Below are 21,198 nucleotides of genomic sequence, written 5' to 3'. Positions count from 1 at the left end.
CGGTCGGTGAACTCCCGGCGTGTGGTATAACGGTCGGTGAACTCCGGGCGTGTGGTATAACGGTCGGTGAACTCCGGGCGTGTGGTGTAACGGTCGGTGAACTCCCGGCGTGTGGTATAACGGTCGGTGAACTCCCGGCGTGTGGTATAACGGTCAGTGAACTCCGGATGTGTGGTCTAACGGTCGGTGAACTCCGGACGTGTGGTATAACAGTCGGTGAACTCCGGGCGTGTGGTATAACGGTCGGTGATCTACGGGCGTGTGGTATAACGGTCGGTGAACTCCGCGCGTGTGGTATAACAGTCGGTGAACTCCGGGCGTGTGGTATAACGGTCGGTGAACTCCGGGCGTGGGGTATAACGGTCGGTGAACTCCGGGCGTGGGGTATAACGGTCGGTGATCTACGGGCGTGGGGTATAACGGTCGGTGAACTCCCGGCGTGGGGTATAACGGTCGGTGAACTCCGGGCGTGGGGTATAACGGTCGGTGAACTCCGGGCGTGGGGTGTAACGGTCGGTGATCTACGGGCATTGATATAACGGTCGGTGAACTCCGGGCGTGTGGTCTAACGGTCGGTGATCTACGGGCATTGATATAACGGTCGGTGATCTACGGGCGTGGGGTATAACAGTCGGTGAACTCCGGGCATGTGGTATAACGGTCGGTGAACTCAGGGCGTGTGGTATAACGGTCGGTGAACTCCGGATGTGTGGTATAACGGTCGGTGATCTACGGGCATTGATATAACAGTCGGTGAACTCCGGGCGTGTGGTATAACGGTCGGTGAACTCCGGGCGTGTGGTATAACGGTCGGTGAACTCCGGGCGTGTGGTATAACGGTCGGTGAACTCCGGGCGTGTGGTGTAATGGTCGGTGATCTACGGGCGTGTGGTGTAACGGTCGGTGATCTACGGGCGTGGGGTATAACAGTCGGTGAACTCCGGACGTGTGGTGTAACGGTCGGTGAACTCCAGGCAGATGGTACATTGGTCGGTGAACTCCGGGCGTGTGGTATAATGATCGGCGATCTACGGGCGTGTGGTATAACAGTCGGTGAATTCGGTTCCGCTTGTTTTGCGTCACTGCCCATGTCTGATTCCACTCCCATTATCTGTTCGGTGATTCTATGAAAGCCGACTTTCACTCACTGATAAGGTCAATCTACCAATAGGTTACTAATACACAATGGCTCAAATCACAGAAACCATGAACATCATGCACTAAACTCCTAATGTAGGTCACAGCTGAATCATTAAATAATTTACAGCAGTAAGTTCAATTAGAAATGAATGGATAAGAACGCGGCAAATTCATTTTCCAGTTTAGATCACAGAAGATGGCGGGAGGCAGAACATAATGAAGGACTTAAGAAATTCCACCATTCTGAGATTCAGGCAAATAATCATTAATAGTGGGAGACTGTCAGATGAGTTTTAACTGCACAAAATGCACATCCCATATGTGCTGCTTAGAATCTATACGAATAAAAAACATCAGAAGACCACAGAGGACAGTAGCAGAATATCGAGAAAATAGACCTGAAAGATTCAGGTGGTTGGGGAACTAGAAAGCTTTAGTCTATGAAAGCTATAGTATAGTTCCTATAAAAGACTAACTATACTTCATGAGTAATTCATTGGCTGTAAATTACTTTGGTATTACCTGAAGTCATGAACGGCGCTATATAAATACAACGGGTTGGAATTGGACTTCAGGGGGAGGCAAAACAGGTGGAATCGCATTTTCCGACCATTATATAACACGCCTGATATTGAGTTTTATTGAAGTCAATGGAACTAAATATTGAGTGAGGCATATAACAGACAAAGAATGCGTCTCTGCCCATGTCCAATTTCACCCACAAGTTCGTTCTTCTACTATTGAAATGTATGCTAAATATGATGTGCATTGTACTATTTTACCAGGCTTCCAGCTTTGCAAAGGAATGTTTTGAAATCATTAAGTGACTCACATTGTTAGATATAATCAATACACACTGAGATGTCAGTTCCAATTTAGTTTCAGCAGACTTACATCCAGAATAGGGCCTCTGCAGTAGGCACAGCGTGGGGAGAAAAGGTTATGGTAATCCTTATGGCAATACGCCCGACCATCCCGTTCGCAAAACCCCTTCAATCCGATTTCTTCATTACAGTGAGCGCAGACAAAGTGTTCTGGATGCCAGGTCAAACCCATTGCTGTGACAATCTGAAAATCCAAAAATACATAGTTTTAGCATTAATAGACAAAGACAGTGAGTAATCGCTCATTCACTATACAAGTCTGGGGTTAGGTTTCCCCAGAGGAAAATCTGGGTGAGGACATTTGTACCCCTGACTTTACTTCCATTTAAATGAAGGTAAGGGAATATCTGACGGGTTCTGTAAAGGAGGTGTAATCTTCCCCACCAGATCGTCCTCTGAGCTCTCCGCTTAGATGCTTTGAATGACTACCTTGCACCAGCCTTCATTCCAGTAGAGGAGGAGAACAACAACAACTTGTATTTTTATAGCTCCTTTAATGGAGTAAAACATCCCAAGGCGTTTCACAGGAGTGATTATCAAACAAAATTTGACTCCGAGCCACATAAGGAGACATTAGGACAGGTGACCAAAAGCTTGGTCAAAGAGGGAGGTTTTAAGGAGCGTCGTAAAGGAGGAGAGAGGGGTAGAGAAGCAGACAAGTTTAGGGAGGGAATTCCAGCTGAAGGAACGGCCACCAATGGTGCAGCGATTAAAATCGGGGATGCGCAAGAGGTAAGAATTGGAGGAGCGCAGAGATCTCGGAGGGTTCTCAGGCTGGAGGAGGCTACAGAGATAGGGAGGGACAAGGCCATGGAGGGATTTGAAAACAAGGATGAGAATTTTAAAATCGAGACGTTCCCGGACCGGGAACCAAGTAGGTCAGCGAGCACGGAGGGTGATGGCTGAACAGGACTTAGTGCAAGTTAGGATACGGGCAGCAGAATTATGGATGAGCTCAAGTTTTGCAGGGTGGAAGATGGGAGGCCAGGAGAGCATTAGAATAGTCGAGTCTAGAGGTAACAAAGGTATGGATGAGGGTTTCAGCAGCAGAACAGGTGAGGCAGGGACGGAGACGGGCGATGTTACGGAGGTGGAAATAGACAGTCTTGGTGATGGAGGGGATATGTGGTTGGAAGCTCATTTCAGGGTCAAATAGGAGGTTGCGAACGGTCTAGTTCAGCCTCAGACAGTAGCCAGGGAGAGGGATGGAGTCGGTGGCTAGGGAACATTGTTTGCAGTGTGGACCAAAGAAAATGGCTTCAGTCTTCCCAATATTTAGTTGGGGGAAATTTTCTGCTCATCCAGTACTGGATGTTGGACAAGCAGTGTGACAAGTAAGAGATAGTGGAGGGGTCAAGAGAAGTGATGGTGAGGTACAGCTGGGTGTCATCAGCGTACATGTGGAATCTAACATTGTGTTTTCGGATGGTGTCATCGAGGGGCGATAGGGTGGGGCCAAGGATAGATCTTTGGGCGACTCCAGAGGTAACAGTGTGGGAGTGCGAAAAGAAACATTGTAGGCGATTCTCTGGCGACGACTTTTTTTTATTCATCCATGGGATGTGGGCATCGCTGGCGAGGCCAGCATTTATTGCCCATTCCTGATTGCCCTTGAGAAGGTGGTGGTGAGCCGCCTTCTTGAACCGCTGCAGTCCGTGTGGTGACGGTTCTCCCACAGTGCTGCTAGGAAGGGAGTTCCAGGATTTTGACCCAGCGACAATGAAGGAACGGTGATATATTTCCAAGTCGGCATGGTGTGTGACTTGGAGGGGAACGTGCAGGTGGTGTTGTTCCCATGTTCCTGCTGCCCTTGTCCTTCTAGATGGTAGAGGTCGCGGGTTTGGGAGGTGCTGTCGAAGAAGCCTTGGCGAGTTACTGCAGTGCATCCTGTGGATGGTACACACTGCAGCCACAGTGCGCTGGTGGTGAAGGGAGTGAATGTTTAGGGAGGTGGATGGGGTGCCAATCAAGCGGGCTGCTTTGTCCTGGATGGTGTTGAGCTTCTTGAGTGTTGTTGGAGCTGCACTCATCCAGGCAAGTGGAGAGTATTCCATCGCACTCCTGACTTGTGCCTTGTAGATGGTGAAAAGGCTTTTGGGAGTCAGAAGGTGAGTCATTCGCCGCAGAATACCCAGCCTCTGACCTGCTCTTGTAGCCACAGTATTTATATGGCTGGTCCAGTTAAGTTTCGGGTCAATGGTGACCCCCAGGATGTTGATGGTGGGGGATTCGGCGATGGTAATGCCGTTGAATGTCAAGGGGAGGTGGTTAGACTCTCTCTTGTTGGAGATGGTCATTGCCTGGCACTTGTCTGACGCAAATGTTACTTGCCACTTATCAGCCCAAGCCTGGATGTTGTCCAGTTCTTGCTGCATGCGGGCTTGGACTGCTTCATTATCTGAGGGGTTGCGAATGGAACTGAACACTGTGCAATCATCAGCGAACATCCCCATTTCTGACCTTATGATGGAGGGAAGATCATTGATGAAGCAGCTGAAGATGGTTGGACCTAGGACACTGCCCTGAGGAACTCCTGCAGCAATGTCCTGGGGATGAGATGATTGGCCTCCAACAACCACTACCATCTTCCTTTCTGCTAAGTATGGAGAGTTTTCCCCCTGAATCCCATTGACTTCAATTTTACTAGGGCTCCTTTGTGCCACACTCGGTCAAATGCTGCTTTGATGTCAAGGGCAGTCACTCTCACCTCACCTCTGGAATTCAGCTTTTTTGTCCATGTTTGGACCAAGGCTGTAATGAGGTCTAGAGCCGAGTGGTCCTGGCGGAACCCAAATTGAGCATCGGTGAACAGGTTATTGGTGAGTAAATGCCGCTTGATAGCACTGTCGACGACACCTTCCATCACTTTGCTGATGATTGAGAGTAGACTGATGGGGCGGTAATTGGCTGGATTGGATTTGTCCTGCTTTTTGTGGACAGGACATACCTGGGCAATTTTCCACATTGTCGGGTAGATGCCAGTGTTGTAGTTGTACTGGAACAGCTTGGCTAGAGGTGCGGCTAGTTCTGGAGCACAAGTCTTCAGCACTACAGCTGGGATGTTGTCGGGGCCCATAGCCTTTGCTGTATCCAGTGCACTCAGCCGTTTCTTGATATCACGTGGAGTGAATCGAATTGGCTGAAGACTGGCTTCTGTGATGGTGGGGATATTGGGAGGAGGCCGAGATGGATCATCCACTCGGCACTTCTGGCTGAAGAGAGTTGCAAACGCTTCAGCCTTGTCTTTTGCACTCACGTGCTGGACTCCGCCATCATTGAGGATGGGGATGTTTACAGAGCCTCCTCCTCCCGTTAGTGGTTTAAATGTCCACCACCATCCACGGCTGGATGGATAAGAATGGAACCAAGCGAGCGCAGTCCCACCAGCTGGACAATGGAGAGGCACTGGAGGAGGGTGGTGTGGTCAACCGTGTCAAAGGCTGGAGACAGGTCGAGAACTATGAGGAGGGATAGTTTACCACGGTCACAGTCATATAGGATGTCATTTGTGACTTTGATAAGGGCCATTTCAGTACTGTGGCAGGGACTGAAACCTGATTGGAAGGATTCAAACATGGAGTTCGGGGTTACGGCAGGGGGGACCTGTAGGCGAAGTTTGGCTTGGTGGGCTAGGGGAAGGGAGGGAAATGGCAGAGGCAGCTGAATGGATAGTCTCAATCTTAGTGACAAAGAAGCCCATGAGTTCCTCACACTTGTTATTTGAGGTGAGGATGGAGGAGGCAGGGAAGAGGGCTTTAAGAAGACGGTTTGTAGTGGAGAAAAGCAGCCGGGGGTTATCTTTACATTCCAGGATGATCCTGGAATAGTGAGCAGTTTTGGCAGAGGAGAACAGGACCCAATAGTGCTTTATGTACCCAGCCAGATCTGGCAATGAATAGCTAAACCACTTGTCCACCATAAACATTCAAAACTGCGTCCCTTGGACTTAAGGGAGTGAAGATGAGGGCCATACCAGGGGGAACGACCCAGGTGAGAGAGAGTAATGGTTTTAATGGGGACAAGGGCATCAAAGGTGGAGGTGAGGGTGTGATTGAGCAGATCGGTAGCTGCAGAAATGTTGTGGTGAATGGAGGGTCAAAGGCTAGACAGTTGGGAATTTAAAAGTGCCACTACAAGTGACTTATGGGAGATTATTTTCGAGGGACGGACACAGAAGGAAGTGGGGTTGAGGGGGATGAGGGTGGAGAGGGATACAAGGAAGTGATCAGAGATGGCCTTATCGGTGATTGACACGATGGGAGTAGAGAGGCCACGTGAGATGGCAAAGTCGAGGTGGTGGCCGTGAATATGGGTCGGGGAGTTTATATGGAAGGAGCGATTAAGGGAGGATAGGAGGGCAGTGAACTTAGAGGAGAGAGAGCAGGATGAGTTGAGATGGAGGTTGAAATCGGCAAGGATGAGAAGTCGCTCGGTGCAGAGGTTAATGGAGAAAAGCAGTGAAGCGATCGTGGTGAGAAACTTGGCGTGGTACATGGGTGGATGGTTGGGAACGAGGATTTTAAAGGAGGTGAGAGGGGTGGAACAAGGTGAGATGCTCAAAGGAAGAGATGGAGTAGGGGGACAGACCAAGGTATGACTTGGTGATAAGGGCCGCGGCGGTCTGAGTGGAGCAAGTGGTGAAAGATATAGCCAGGCGAGGAGGCTTCATTAAGGGGGAAGATGTCATCACCCGTCAGCCAGGTTTCTGTCAAGGCCATGATGTTGATGCAATCATCCACAATAAGCTCATGGATGACAAGGGCCTTGTTTACAAGTGACTGGACATTCTGGAGGGAGATGCGGAGAGGGGCGGTGATTGCCGATCCGCTGGCAGAGTCCACAGGGTCAGCGCTGGGAGGGGTGAGTGGGAAGGGAAGGAGATTAGCAAGATTAGCCCCGAGCAGGCACACTGGGTGGGGAAGTCGGCAAGAAAGTAGGATGGGGCAGTTGGGATTGCAGTTCTTAAGGAGGTAGCGACGAGTGCCTCGATGTGCACTTCGGAGGATGCTGAGAGAGGCACAGAGGGAAGCTATAGACTTATCTAAGAGGGAATCAGGCCTGGCACAGTGGCAGGAGAGTAGGAAGGTCGAGGAGTGCTGAAGGGTCAGGGTAGGGATTTGAGAGGGCAGGGCACCCGAGAGGGGAGAAATGAAAGGTGGCTTGATGACAGGAGAGAGGAGCCTTGGAGAGCTAAAGATAAAAGAAGAAAAAAGGTGAAATGAGGGGAATAGGATGGATGGGCTCGGGTCGGGAGCAGCAGTCACAGTGTGCACGTGAATGGACACAGGGAAACTCAAGTTACATAGGTGTGGTTACATAGCAAGACTGAGAGAGATATGTCCTGGTAATTAACAGGGAATAGAGAGGAGACCATAGGAGGGAGTCCAGGGTTAAAGTCAGAGGTCCTGCGGTGGGATAAAGTTGACGTAGATAGGGTGGAATCAGCTTGGAGCTTCGACAAACTGATGTCCAGGTTCGGAGGCAGGTGTGGAGGGCGAGTGAGTCCAGAAGCTATTTGAAGAGTAGAGCATCTGAGGACGCACTGCTGGAGGTATTTCTGTGGGAATGAAGAGCCAGGAGGTGGACAGAATCGATCACAGGGCAGAAAAACGGTGGCAAAGTGGGAGGTCACTGTGAGATCCGGAAGCGGTGAAGAAATGGACCACAGTCCAGGAGGATGAATCTCTGGCCGGGTCCACACTGAAGTAAAATAAAGCTGAAAAACCATAGGATCAATAGGACAGTCATAAGCTCAGCAGGTAACAGCAATGGTGGGGGATGGGTTGTAGGCTAGACAAAGTTACCTCCTAAGCAACTGAATGAGAGATCAGAGTCACAGCTGCTGAGTCTTATAGTGTCGTCCAGTGGCAGCAGAGACGTCCACGAATTTGGAAGCCAAATTTGAGCAAAAATCGAGTGCCCACCAATGAAAATAAAGAGCAGGCCTGGTCGGGGGATGGGCAGTGGGGCCCAGGTAACTTTAAAGTTGCAGCTTGAACTTATAGTTAGGGCTAAAATGCACCACTATTAGAGCCAGGGGAACCTAAAGAGTGGAAGAGAGGAGATTGGGGGAGAATGGGCAAAGGACAGCAAGGGACGGCCAAGGAGAGAGATGCACAGCAAAGAAGCTCCCTCGGGAACAGCCAGCCGAGGAACCATCGACCAACAATGTACGGCGCAGTTATCTCTAAAATTGGAGTTTCAAGATGGATGCGCATATCGTCCTGGATAAGAATAGAAGGTCTTAAAACAGATTGCGCTGCTCATCCTAATAACCTTCACCTCGACTGTGCACAAAGAAACCAGAGCTGTGACTTCAATGGAAATAAAAATTGGGAGAGATGTAAAATGGGTTTCTGATTCACTATCACACATTTTACACTGTCGCATGAAGTCAAAATGACCGCCATTGTGTTAGTTTCCACATGTATTTAGAAAGGCTAGGGAAGGAAGAAGGGGAGGGCTTCCGGATCTCACAGTGACCTCCCACTTTGCCACCGTTTTTCTGCCCTGTGATCGATTCTGTCCACCTCCTGGCTCTTCATTCCCACAGAAATACCTCCAGCAGTGCGTCCTCAGATGCTCTACTCTTCAAATAGCTTCTGGACTCACTCGCCCTCCACACCTGCCTCCGAATCTGGACATCAGTTTGTCGAAGCTCCAAACTGATTCCACCCTATCTACGTCAACTTTATCCCACCGCAGGACCTCTGACTTTAACCCTGGACTCCCTCCTATGGTCTCCTCTCTATTTCCTGTTAATTACCAGGACATATCTCTCCCAGTCTTGCTATGTAACCACACCTATGTAACTTGAGATTCCCTGTGTCCATTCACGTGCACACTGTGGCTGCTGCTCCCGACCCGAGCCCATCCATCCTATTCCCCTCTTTTCACCTTTTCTCTTCTTTTATATTTAGCTCTCCAAGGAGAGCTGTACTAATTAGAGACAACATAATGGCAATAGAAAAAAGGGACATAATTAGTATTAAAATAGAGACAGAATCCATATGGATTGAGACAAAAGATAAGAGGGGATTAATCACGTTAATAGGTATAGTCTAGAGACCACCTAATAGTGGAAGGGAAGCGAAGGAAGATATATGCAGGCAAATCTATGAATTGAGTTAAAAACATCGAATAATAATCATGGAAGATTTCAACCACCCCCAAATAAACTGGCAAGAAGAGGTAAGGAAAGGGGATTGGAGTTTTTACAGTGTGTGCAGGACTCCTTTATTACCCAGTGTGTAAGAAGCCCAACAAAAGAGGAATTGCTGCTGGATCTAGTAATGGGAAATGAATCAGAGCAGATAAGAGAAGTAAGCACAGGGGAACATTTGAGCAATAGCGATCATAATGTAATAAGGTTTAAAATAATGATTGAGAAAGACATAAGTGAGACAAAGACCAAAGTAATAGATTAGAAAAATGCTAATTTTAAGGGGATGGGAATGGAACTAGGGAGGGTAAACCCAGAAAAAATGTTGACAGACGGACAGCTAGAACAACAGTGGTAAATATTTAAAACTGAGATCAATAGCTTTCAGGAGAAATATATTCCTCTAAAAAGCAAGAACCAACTAGCCAATAATGACACACCATGGATGAATAAAGAAATAAGAGTAAAATGAAAACTAAAGAAAAAGGCATACTCTGAGTACATCGACAATAAAGGAGAGGATGACAAAAGGGAATATGAAAAGGTTAGGAAAGAAGTCAAAAAAACAATTAGGAAAGCAAAGAGGAACTACAAAATTAAATTATTGAGGAATATAAAAAGAAATAATAAAGTATTCCACAAACACATAAAGAACAAAAGAAAAATCAGGACAGGGATAGGGCCACTAAGGGATACACACGATAAACTCACAGGAAATGTCAGAGAAATGGCAGAAATATTGAATAATGACTTTGGCGCAGAATTTACCAGGGAGATTAACAAGGCAGGAATGACAAGGAAGTTATGATGAACCTTTATAAAACATTGGTTCAGCCACAACTGGAGTATTGTGTCCAGTTCTGGGCTCCGCACTTTAGGAAAGATGTGAAGGCCTTAGAGAGGGTGCAGAAGAGATTTACTAAAATGGTACCAGGGATGAGGAACTTCAGTTACGTGGATAGACTGGAGAAGCTGGGGTTGTTCTCCTTAAAACAGAGAAGGTTGCAAGGAGATTTGATAGAGGTGTTCAAAATCATGAAGGGTCGAGATAGAGTAAATAGAGAGAAATTGTTCCCATTGGCAGAAGGGTCAGGAACCAGAGGACACAGATTTAAGGTGATTGGCAAAAGAACCAAAGGTGACATGAGGAAAAACCTTCTTACACAGCGAGTGGTTAGGACCTGGAATGCACTGCCCGAGGGGGTGGTGAGGCAGATTCAATCATGGCCTTCAAAAGGGAACTGGATATGTACTTGAAAGTAAAATATTTGCAGGGCTACGGGGATAGGGTGGGGGAGTGGGACTAGCTGGATTGCTTTTGCATAGAGCCGGCGAGGACTAGATGGGCCGAATGGGCTCCTTCCGTGCTGTAACCGTTCCATCATTCTATGATTCTATGACATTAGAAGAAGAGATCAAAAAAGATATAACGACATTTAAGATAGGGGGGAGATAATTGATAAACTAATCAAACTTCGAGAGGATAAAACCCCTGGTCCTGATGGATTGCATCCACGCTTATTAAAAGAAGTTATAGGAAGAGATAGCAGAGGCACAATTACATGTATATAAAAATTCATTAGAAAGGGGAATAGTGCCAGAGGACTGGTGGACAGGTAATGTGATTCCTATATTTAAAAAGGGAGTTAGAACCAGTCCAGGTAACTATAGACCGATTAGATTAATGTCGGTGGTAGGAAAGATAATGGAATCTTTCCTCAATGATGTTACAGAAAAACTCTAGTAAATGAAAATATAATAAAAAATAGCACGGATTTCAGAAGGGAAAGTCATGCTTGATCAACCTTAAAGAATTCTTTGAAGAAGTAACAAAGAGTAGACAAGGGTAATACAGGAGATCATAGTAGGTGCAGAATAGAAGGAGGCCATTCGGCCCATCATGTCTGTGCTGGCTCTTTGAAAGAGCTATCCAATTTGTCCCATTCCCCTGCTCTTTCCCCATAGCCCTGTAAATGTTTTCCCTTCAAGTATTTATCAAATTCCCTTTTGAAAGTTATTATTGAATCTGCTTCCACCGCCCTTTCAGGCAGCGCGGTCCAGATTATTGCAGCTCACTGCATAAAAAAATGTTTCCTCATGTCACCTCTGGCTCTTTTGCCGATCACCTTAAATCTGTGTCCTCTGGTTACTGACCCTTCTCCCACTGGAAACAGTTTCTCCATATTTACTCTATCAAAATGGATCATGATTTTGATCACCTCTATCAAATCTCCCCTTAACCTTCTCTGTTCCAGTCTCTCCACATAACTGAAGTCCCTCATCCCCAGTGCCATTCCAGTAAATCCTTTCTGCACCCTCTCTGAGGCCTTGACATCCTTCCTAAAGTGTGGTGCCCAGAATTGAACACAATACTCCAGCTGAGGCCTAACCAGTGTTTTATAAAGGTTTAGCATAACTTCCTTGCTTTTGTACTCTATGCCTCTATTAATAAAGCCCAGAAACCCATAATCTTTTTTAACAGCCTTCTCAACTTGTCCTGCCAGCTTCAAAGATTTGTGTATGTGCACCCCCAGGTCTCTCTGTTCCTGCACTCCCTTTAAAATTGTGCCATTTAGATTACATTGCCTCTCCTCATTCTTCCTACCAAAATGTATCACTTCACACTTCTCTGTGTTAAATTTCATCTGCCATGTGTCTGCCCATTTCACCAGTCTGTCTATGCCCTCCTGAAGTCTGTTACTATCCTCCACATTGTTTACTACATTTCCGAGTTTCGCATCATCTGAAAACTTTGAAATCATACCCTGTATACCCAAGCCCAGGTCATTAATATATATCAAAAAGAACAGTGGTCCTAATACTGACCCCTGGGGTACACCACTGTATACTTCCCTCAAGTCTGAAAAACAACCGTTCACCACTACTCTCTGCTTTCTGTCCCATAGCCAATTTTGTATCCACGCTGTCACTGTCCCTTTAATCTCATGGGCTTTAATTTTGCTAACTAGTCTATTATGCGGTACTTTATCAAATGACCTTTGAAAGTCCATATACGCATCAACGCACTACCCACATATACCCTCTCCATAACTTTATCAAAGAACTCAATCAAGTTTGTCAAAACACGATTTTCCTTTAACAAACTTTCATTTATTAGCCGATACTTTTCCAAGTGCCAATTAATTTTGCACAATGGGTGTGTAATTGGCAAATACATTTCAATATAGATAAGTGTGAGGTGGTGCATTTTGGTAGGAAGAATAAGGAGGCCACCTACTGCTTGGATAATAAGAGTCTAAATGAGGTAGAGGAGCAGAGGGATCTCGGGGTCCAGATACACAAATCACTAAAAGTAGCGACGCAAGTTAATAAGGCCAAAAAAAGTCAAATCAAACACTGGGGTTCGTTTCCAGAAGGAAAGAACATAAGAACATAAGAAATAGGAGCAGGAGTAGGCCATCCGGCCCCTCGAGCCTGCTCTTCCATTCAACAAGATCATGGCTGATCTTCTACCTCAACTCCATTTTCCTGCACCATCCCCATATCCCTTGATGCCTTTAATATCTGGAAATCTATCGATCTCTGTTTTGAACGTACTCAATGACTGAGCCTCCACAGCCCTCTGGGGTAGAGAATTCCAAAGATTCACAACCCTCTGAGTGAAGAAATTTCTCCTCATCTCAGTCCTAAATGGCCTAACCTTTATTCTGAGACTGTGGTCCCCGGGTTCTAGACTCCCCAGCCAGGGGAAACATCCTCCCTGCATCTACCCTGTCGAGCCCTGTAAGAATGTTGTATGTTTCAATGAGATCACCTCTCATTCTTCAAAACTCTAGAGAATACAGGCCTAGTCTACTCAATCTCTCCTCATACGACAATCCCACCACCCCAGGAATCAGTCTGGTGAACCTTCGTTGCACTCCCTCTATGACAAGTATATCCTTTCTTAGGTAAGGAGACCAAAATTGTACACAATACTCCAGGTGCGGTCTCACCAAGGCCCAATGTAATTGCAGTAAGACATCTTTACTCCTGTACTCAAATCCTCTTGTAATAAAGGCCAACATACCATTTGCCTTCCTAATTGCTTGCTGATCTGCATGTTAGCTTTCAGTGACTCATGTACAATGACATCCCGGTCCCTTTGAACATCAACATTTCCCAATCTCTCACCATTTAAAAAATACTCTGCATTTCTGTTCTTCACATTTTTCCACATTATATTCCATCTGCCATGTTCTTGCCCACTCACTTAGCCTTTCTATATTCCCTTGAAGCCTCTTTGCATCTTCCTCAAAACTCACATTCCCACCTAGTTTTGTGTCATCCAAATCATTGATATATATTGTGAATAGTTGGGGCCCAAGCTCTGATCCCTGCGGTACCCCACTAGTCATATTCTGCCAACCTGAAAAAGACCCGTTTATTCCTACTCTCTGTTTTCTCTCTATTAATCAATTCTCAATCCATGCCATTATATTGCCCCCAATTCCATGTGCTCTAATTTTGTTCACCAATCTCCTGTGTGGGACCTTATCGAAAGCCTTCTGAAAATCCAAATAGACCACATCCACTGGTTCCCCCTTATCTATTCTACTAGTTGCATCCTCAAAGAACTCCAATTGGTTTGTCAAACATGATTTCCCTTTCATAAATCCATGTTGACTCTGCCAAATCCTATTATTATTTTCGAAGTGTCCTGTTACCAAAAATCCTTTATAATAGATTCTAGCATTTTCCCGATTACTGATGTTAGGCTAACAGGTCTGTAGTTCCCTGTTTTCTCTCTCCCTCCTTTCTTAAATAGTGGGGTTACATTTGCCACCCTCCAATCTGCAGGAACCATTCCAGAATCTATAGAATTTTGGAAGATGACAACCAATGCATCCACTATCTCTATCGCCACCTTTTTCAAAACCCTGGGACGTAGATCATCAAGTCCCTGGGATTTATTGACTTTTAGTCCCATTAATTTCTCTAGTATTACTTTTTTACAAATACTAATTTCTATCAGTTCCTCATTCTCACCAGACTCTTGGTTCTCTCATATTTCTTGAAGGTTTTTTGTGTCTTCTTCCATGAAGACAGACACAAGGGGCCCGATATTAGCGGGAGGCGGACGGCAGTGGTGGTGGGGGGGGGGGGGGGGGGGGCGATTGGGCGTGTGGGTCACCCGCCCAATAAAACCTGTCCGTTCCCCACGCGATCGGGGGTAAATTGGAGCCACTTAACGTGGCTTCCGGGTTTGCCGTCCGAAAGCTGTGCAGCGGGCGGGCTGCGCACCCGCATCACAGGCTGTCAGCTGGAGGAGCTCAATTTAAAGGGGCAGTCCTCCAATGGCTGCTCCTGGAGCAAACACCCACACAGCACAATGGAGCAGCCCAGGGAAAAGGCTGCTCCTAGATTCAATGATGCCTCACTCCAAGTGCTACTGGATGGGGTGAGGAGGAGGAGGGATGTGTTCTACCCAGCGGACGGGAGGAAGTGGCCTGCCTCTGCCACCAAGAAGGCCTGGCTCAAGGTGGCAGAGGAGGTCACCAGCAGCAGCAACGTCTCCCGCACCTGGATCCAGTGCAGGAAGCGTTTCAATGACCTAACTAGGTCAGTCAAAGTGAGTACACTTACTCATTCCCCTACACTCCGTCTTCCACATCACCGCCCCCACCCCCCAACTCATTCTGCACTGCCAACACTACTCTATCACATCACTCCTCACACCCCCTCAAAGCTCATCCTCAACTTACCTGCACTTCCTCACCACTTCCTCACCTCCCCATTACTCATCCCACCACTACCACTCAACCCAATCCTCATCCAATCTGTCTCATACTCACCCTCTGATGCATCTCTTTCACGGTCAGCCTCACCCAACCCAATGCATTCATCAGTTGGCCACGTCATCATCACTCACTCACGCATCTGTACTTTCTCTCTTTATAGGAGAAGAGAGCCCAGAATGCACGGGAGAGGGTGAGGACCGGAGGGGGGGGGGCCGCCACAGATAGTCGTCCTCACAGACATGGAGCAGGAGGCGCTGGAGCTGAGCCGCACCCTCGAATGCCTGTCCATCGGGGACGCCGAGCGCCAAGTCTGGCAACCGACAAATGTCCGGTGACAGAACTTTAACATTCAGCACATACAATATGAATTGATGGTAACATGCCTTGCCATCTTCAGCACCTCAGTATGCTCATCACAACATGACACATCTGTGATTCATGCTTAATATTGCCTTCTGTTCTCTTACAGGGCCTTCAGCGGCCGCTGTGATGGCAGAGGGCGATTCCTCAGAGGACCTGCCAGCCTCTGAGGGGGGCACCGTCACATCTGAGCGAGCCATCCACCAGCGCAGATACTCACACCTAGGTGGGTACCCATGCTCACTTAGTTAGGGTCGCACATGGAGAGTCACCACACAGATGTGAGCACGAGCAGACACTGGTGGCAGGAGCAGCTGTGGAGAGTCCGCATCGGTGGGAGCACTCTTCTCCAGGCTCTGCTCAGCTGGACACAGATACTGAACCCTGGGGGCTTTCCTTTAAAAGGAGAATGATCAAGGGGCAGCAGCACATTGCTGAGGTGCTGGAACAAGTGCCACGTGCACTCTCCACAATCGCGCAGAGGATGGAGGAGTCCAACTCCTGCATGAGTGGAATGGTGGCACAGGTACAGGAGGGAATCTCTGAGATACTGTCACAGGGACATGAGGGAATCTCTGAGATACTGTCACAGGGACGTGAGGGCATCTCTGAGATATTGACCAGAAACTTAACTGGACCAGCCACATAAATACTGTGGCTGCAAGAGCAGGTCAGAGGCTGGGTATTCTGCAGAGAGTGACTCCCAAAAGCCTTTTCACCATCTACAAGGCACAAGTCAGGAGTGTGATGGAATACTCTCCACTTGCCTGGATGAGTGCAGCTCCAACAACACTCAAGAAGCTTGACACCATCCAGGACAAAGCGGCCTGCTTGATTGGCACCCCATCCACCACCCTAAACATTCACTCCCTTCACCACTGGCGCACAGTGGCTGCAGTGTGTACCATCCACAGGATGCACTGCAGCAACTCGCCAAGGCTTCTTCGACAGCACCTCCCAAACCCACGACCTCTACCACCTAGAAGGACAAGGGCATCAGGCGCATGGGAACAACACCACCTGCACATTCCCCTCCAAGTCACACACCATCCCAACTTGGAAATATATCGCCGTTCCTTCATTGTCGCTGGGTCAAAATCCCGGAACTCCCTACTTAACAGCACTGTGGGAGAACCGTCACCACACGGACTGCAGTGGTTCAAGAAGGCAGCTCACCACCACCTTCTCAAGGGCGATTAGGGATGGGCAATAAATGCTGGCCTTGCCAGCGACGCCCACATACATGAACGAATAAAAAAAAGATAGTGTCACGGGTAAGTGCAGGAATGTCTGCGATGGAGGGAAGGCTAGCCTCCATGGAGCTTCAAGCACGGCTCACAAATGAGTTCATTCAGGCCCTGACAACGGCCGTTCGGACTCACAGTGAACAACATTGTGCCACCTTAAACAGGCAGGCAGTTACACTAGCACTGGCCTTACAAGGCTTCACACATGTCCTCCAAACTGTCGTCCAACAGGGTGGTAGAAGTGGTGTGGGCCTGGCCCAGGAGAGGGATGATGGTGAAAGGGGACATGGAAGTGGGGACGCCACTCAATGCGCCCCCATGTTTCACCCGTTGCCCCCCTCTCAACCAGTACCCACAATGCTGCCTCCTCTCCAGGTGGCCGATTCAGCCCCTGCACAAGTGCAGGTGGAGCAGTCTTTGGAGGGGCCCTCACGGGCACCGAACCCCAGAGGGCGTAGGCCCAAAGCATCTAATCGGTCAGGGCATGAACAAGAGCAACCTGCCAGAACCTCTGCTGCAGCCACAGGGGAAGCACCACGTAGAAGTAGTTGGAAGCGAAAGGCAAAGGTTTTTTTAAGCACGAAGGGGATGCACAAGGGTGTTTGACGGTTGGTCATGTTTTTTATTTGTTTGCTTATTGTTAAACTCACATTAAATATTATTATTGTCACCACTCCTGCCACGTCTTGGCCATTCATTACTGGCTTCTACATAAGGCCCTTTCATGAGGTTCACTATGAACATCCACACTTGATGCCACCCATTGGATCACTGTACAGTTGGCGTATGTGTAGTTTCAGGACTGCTTTGTGCAGGGAGGTAGCGGGAGCTGGTGTGGGCACTGCTCTGTCCAGGTGGTGAGGACTGGACTCTTCACACCGTCTGATGTTAGGAGAACCGTTCACATATCATTGACTCCCTGGCCTCACGAGCAGCCAGGTGAGCCGCTGTTCTGCCCATGGGTTGCTCCTCCTCCTTCTCTGCCTCCTCCTCAATGTGGGTGGTAGATGTGGATGGGGCCTCCTCAAGCGGCCCCCCTCTCTGTTGTGCCATGTTGTGCAGGGCACAACACACGACTATAACGCGTCTCACTCTGTCTGGAGCGTATTGAAGCGCTCCCCCAGAACGATCAAGGCACCTGAAGCGCATCTTGAGCAGCCCTATAACATGCTCAATTGTAGACCTGGTGGCGATGTGACTGTCGTTATATTGATGCTGTTGCTCGGTGATGGGGTTCCTCAGAGGTGTCATGAGCCACATGTGCAGGGGGTATCCCTTGTCCCCGAGGAGCCAGCCCTTACGGGTGTTGGGTGCGTGGAAGAGGGGCGGGATGTTGGATTCCCGGAGGATGAAGGAATCGTGGCAGCTGCCAGGGAATCTGGCGCACACGTGAAGGAATCTCTTGCGGTGGTCACAGACGAGCTGAGTGTTGATGGAGTGATAGCCCTTCCTGTTGATGAACAGTCCTGGCTCGTGGGGAGGTGCTCGTATTGCTATATGGGTGCAATCGATTACACCCTGCACCCGTGGGAAGCCAGTCACAGCGTGGAATCCCACTGCCCTCTCCATCTGGCTGAGGTCGTCCATGGGGAAGTTGACGTAGTGCGAGGCCCTGTGAAACAAGCCGTCGGTGACCTGCCTCATGCACTTGTGTGCAGACAACTGAGAGATCCCGGCGATGTCCCCGGTGGCACCCTGGAATGATCCGGAGGCGAAGAAGTTGAGGGCAGTGGTGACTTTGACAGCAACAGGTAAGGAGATGTTGCTTGGGCCAGCCGGGAGCAGCTCGGCTTGAAGGAGGCCGCAGGTGTCTGCGACTACCTGGTGACTGACTCAGACTCCGTATGCACTGATCATCAGAGAGGTCCAGGAAGCTGAGCCTCGGTCTGTAGACCCTCTGCCGAGGGTATTGCCTTCTATGACATCGCTTTCTCTGTCGTTGCCCTCCCTGCTGTTGTGCAGGTGCCTGTGGCGCAGCACTGTGTTATGGAGCTCCACGTGGCGGAGGTGGACGGTGTGCCTGGCGAGGCCGGTGATGTTGCTCGTCCTTGGATGAAGTGATGAATGCAGCTATGGAGACACCGGTCCTGACGGTGTGAGTTTGAGGGGATCCGCAAAGTAGTGAAATATGTGTGAACAGCAGAGTTTTGGGTGGAAAGTAAGAATTTTGAGTGAAAACAGAAAGGTGTTGCAGCCAAAACTTTGTCTGAAGTGACAGAGTGCCCTGCTGCAATAAATGAGGTTTTCTCCCCACCTGTCAAAGAATCATTTCCATCTCCCACTGACTGCTGACTGAAACACGTCTGTTGCAACAGGGAGTGTTTCCCACAGCACGGGAAACATGCTGAGGATCCTTCACAATCGCACAACTGCTAAAATGTCGAGTCAATCAAGTATTCAAGTACCTCAGCATTCGGGAGGTGCGCGCACCCGGACACATCACTGGGGAACCCGGAAGTCTGCGGGTTGGAGCCGGGCTCTGAACCCGCTCCGGATTTTAGCGATTTTCGGAGCCCTCCCGCCCCCAAAGTACCCGCTCCGCCACCCGAAAATCGGCCCCAAAATATTTGTTTAATTTCTCTGCCATTTCCTTATTCCCCATTATAAATTCTCCCGTCTCTGTCTGTAAGGGACCCACATTTGCCTTCACCAGTCTTTTCCTTTTCACAAACCTATAGAAGCTTTTACAGTCCGCTTTAATATTTCTTGCTAGTTTACTCTCATATTCTATTTTCCCTTTCTTTATCAATTTCTTGGTCCTCCTTTGCTGAATTCTAAAATGCTCCCAATCCTCAGGGTTACTGCTTTTTATGGCAACTTTATATATCTCTTTCTTTGATTTATACTGTCTTTAATTTGGACCACTTTTCCTATTGGGTTTTTGTGCCTTAAAGGAATGTATATTTGTTGCAAATTATGCATCAATTCTTTAAATGCTAGCCATTGCCTGTCTACCGTCATACCTTTTAATGTAGGTCCCCAATCAACCACAGCCAACTTGCACCTCATACCTTCGTAGTTTCCTTTATTTAGATTTAAGACCCTAGTTTCGGATTGAACTACATCACTTTCAAACTTAATGAAGAATTCTATCATATTATGGTCACTCTTTCCGAAGGACTCCTTTACAACAAGATTATTGCACAATACTAGATCTAAAATAGCCTGTTCCCTAGTTGGTTCCTCAACATACTGATCTAGAAAACCATCTCGTATACATTCCAGGAATTCATCCTCCACAGTATTCGTGCTAATTTGGTTTGCCCAATCTATGTGTAGATTGAAGTCCCCCATGATTACTGTATTACCCTTGTTCCATGCACTTCTAATTTCCTGTTTTATACCGTGCCCTACATTACCACTACTGTTCGGTGGCCTATAAATAACTCTCACAAATGTTTTCTGCCCCTTGCTGTTTCTTAGCTCCACCCAAACTGATTCTACATCTTGATCTTCTGAGCCAAGATTCTTTCTCACTATTGTACTGATCTCATCCTTTATTAACAGCACTATCCCACCTCCTTTTCCTTTTTGCTCGTCCTTCCTAAATGTCAAATATCCTTGAATATTCAGTTCCCAGCCTTGGTCACCCTGCAGCCACATCTCCGTAATGGTAATTAGATCAGACCCATTTACTTCTATTTGCGCCAACAACTCATCTACTTTGTTGCGAATGCTGCGTGTATTGAGATAAAGTGCCTTTAATTTTGCCTTTTTAACATTTTTTCCTATTTTGACCTTATTTGCTGCTGGCCTTTGTTTCCGCTGCCTTCCAATTTCACTTACTACTTTTCTGCTTTCCACTTCCAGCTTTGATACTCTCCCTTCCGAATCTCCTCTCAGGTTCCCATCCCCCTGCCAAGTTAGTTTAAACCCTCCCCAACGGCACTAGCAAACCTCCCTGCAAGGATATTGGTCTTTGAAAAGCAGAGAAGTTATGTTAAGCTTGTATAGAACCTTGGTTAGACCACACTTGGAGTACTGTGCACAGTTCTGGTCTCCATATTATAAAAAGGATATATAGGCATTGGAGAAGGTGCAAAAAATATTCACAAGAATGATACCAGAACTGAGAGGATATACTTATCAGGAAAGGTTGAACAGGCTGGGGCTCTTTTCTCTAGAAAAGAGAGGCTGAGGGGTGACCTGATAGAGTCTTGAAGATAATGAATTTGATTTAATGGGTTTGATAGGGTAGATGTCGAGAAAATGTTTCCACTTATGCGGAAGTCCAAAACTAGAGCTCATAAATATAAGATAGTCATAGGAAACATCGGAATATAGGAACAGGAGTAGGCCATTCAGCCCCTCGTGCCTGCTCCGCCATTTGATAAGATCATGGCTGATCTGTGATCTAACTCCATATACCTGCCTTTGGCCCATATCCCTTAATACCTTTGGTTGCCAAAAAGCTATCTATCTCAGATTTAAATTTAGCAGTTGAGCTAGCATCAATTGCCGTTTGCGGAAGAGAGTTCCAAACTTCTACCACCCTTTGTGTGTCGAAATGTTTTCTAATCTCACTCCTGAAAGGTCTGGCTCTAATTTTTAGACTGTGCCCCCTACTCCTAAAATCCCCAACCATCAGAAATAGTTTCTCTCTATCCACCCTATCTGTTCCCCTTAATATCTCAGTCACTAATAAATCCAATAAGGAATTCAGG

General features: G+C 47.6%; 1 protein-coding gene across 1 annotated transcript in view; it reads right to left on the bottom strand.

Annotated features, from left to right (window-relative positions):
* Positions 1–21,198, bottom strand: part of LOC137304215 (leupaxin-like) — a 63,028-nt gene that overhangs the window by 9,094 nt on the left and 32,736 nt on the right. Inside the window, exon 6 of the mRNA XM_067972783.1 lies at positions 2,035–2,208. Within this exon, the coding sequence (XP_067828884.1) occupies positions 2,035–2,208 (174 nt within the window). The remainder of the gene's footprint in view (positions 1–2,034; positions 2,209–21,198) is intronic.

Source organism: Heptranchias perlo, chromosome 36, assembly GCF_035084215.1.
Source record: "Heptranchias perlo isolate sHepPer1 chromosome 36, sHepPer1.hap1, whole genome shotgun sequence".
Classification (NCBI taxonomy): Eukaryota; Metazoa; Chordata; class Chondrichthyes; order Hexanchiformes; family Hexanchidae; genus Heptranchias; species Heptranchias perlo.
This window is presented reverse-complemented; position numbering and strand designations above follow the sequence as displayed.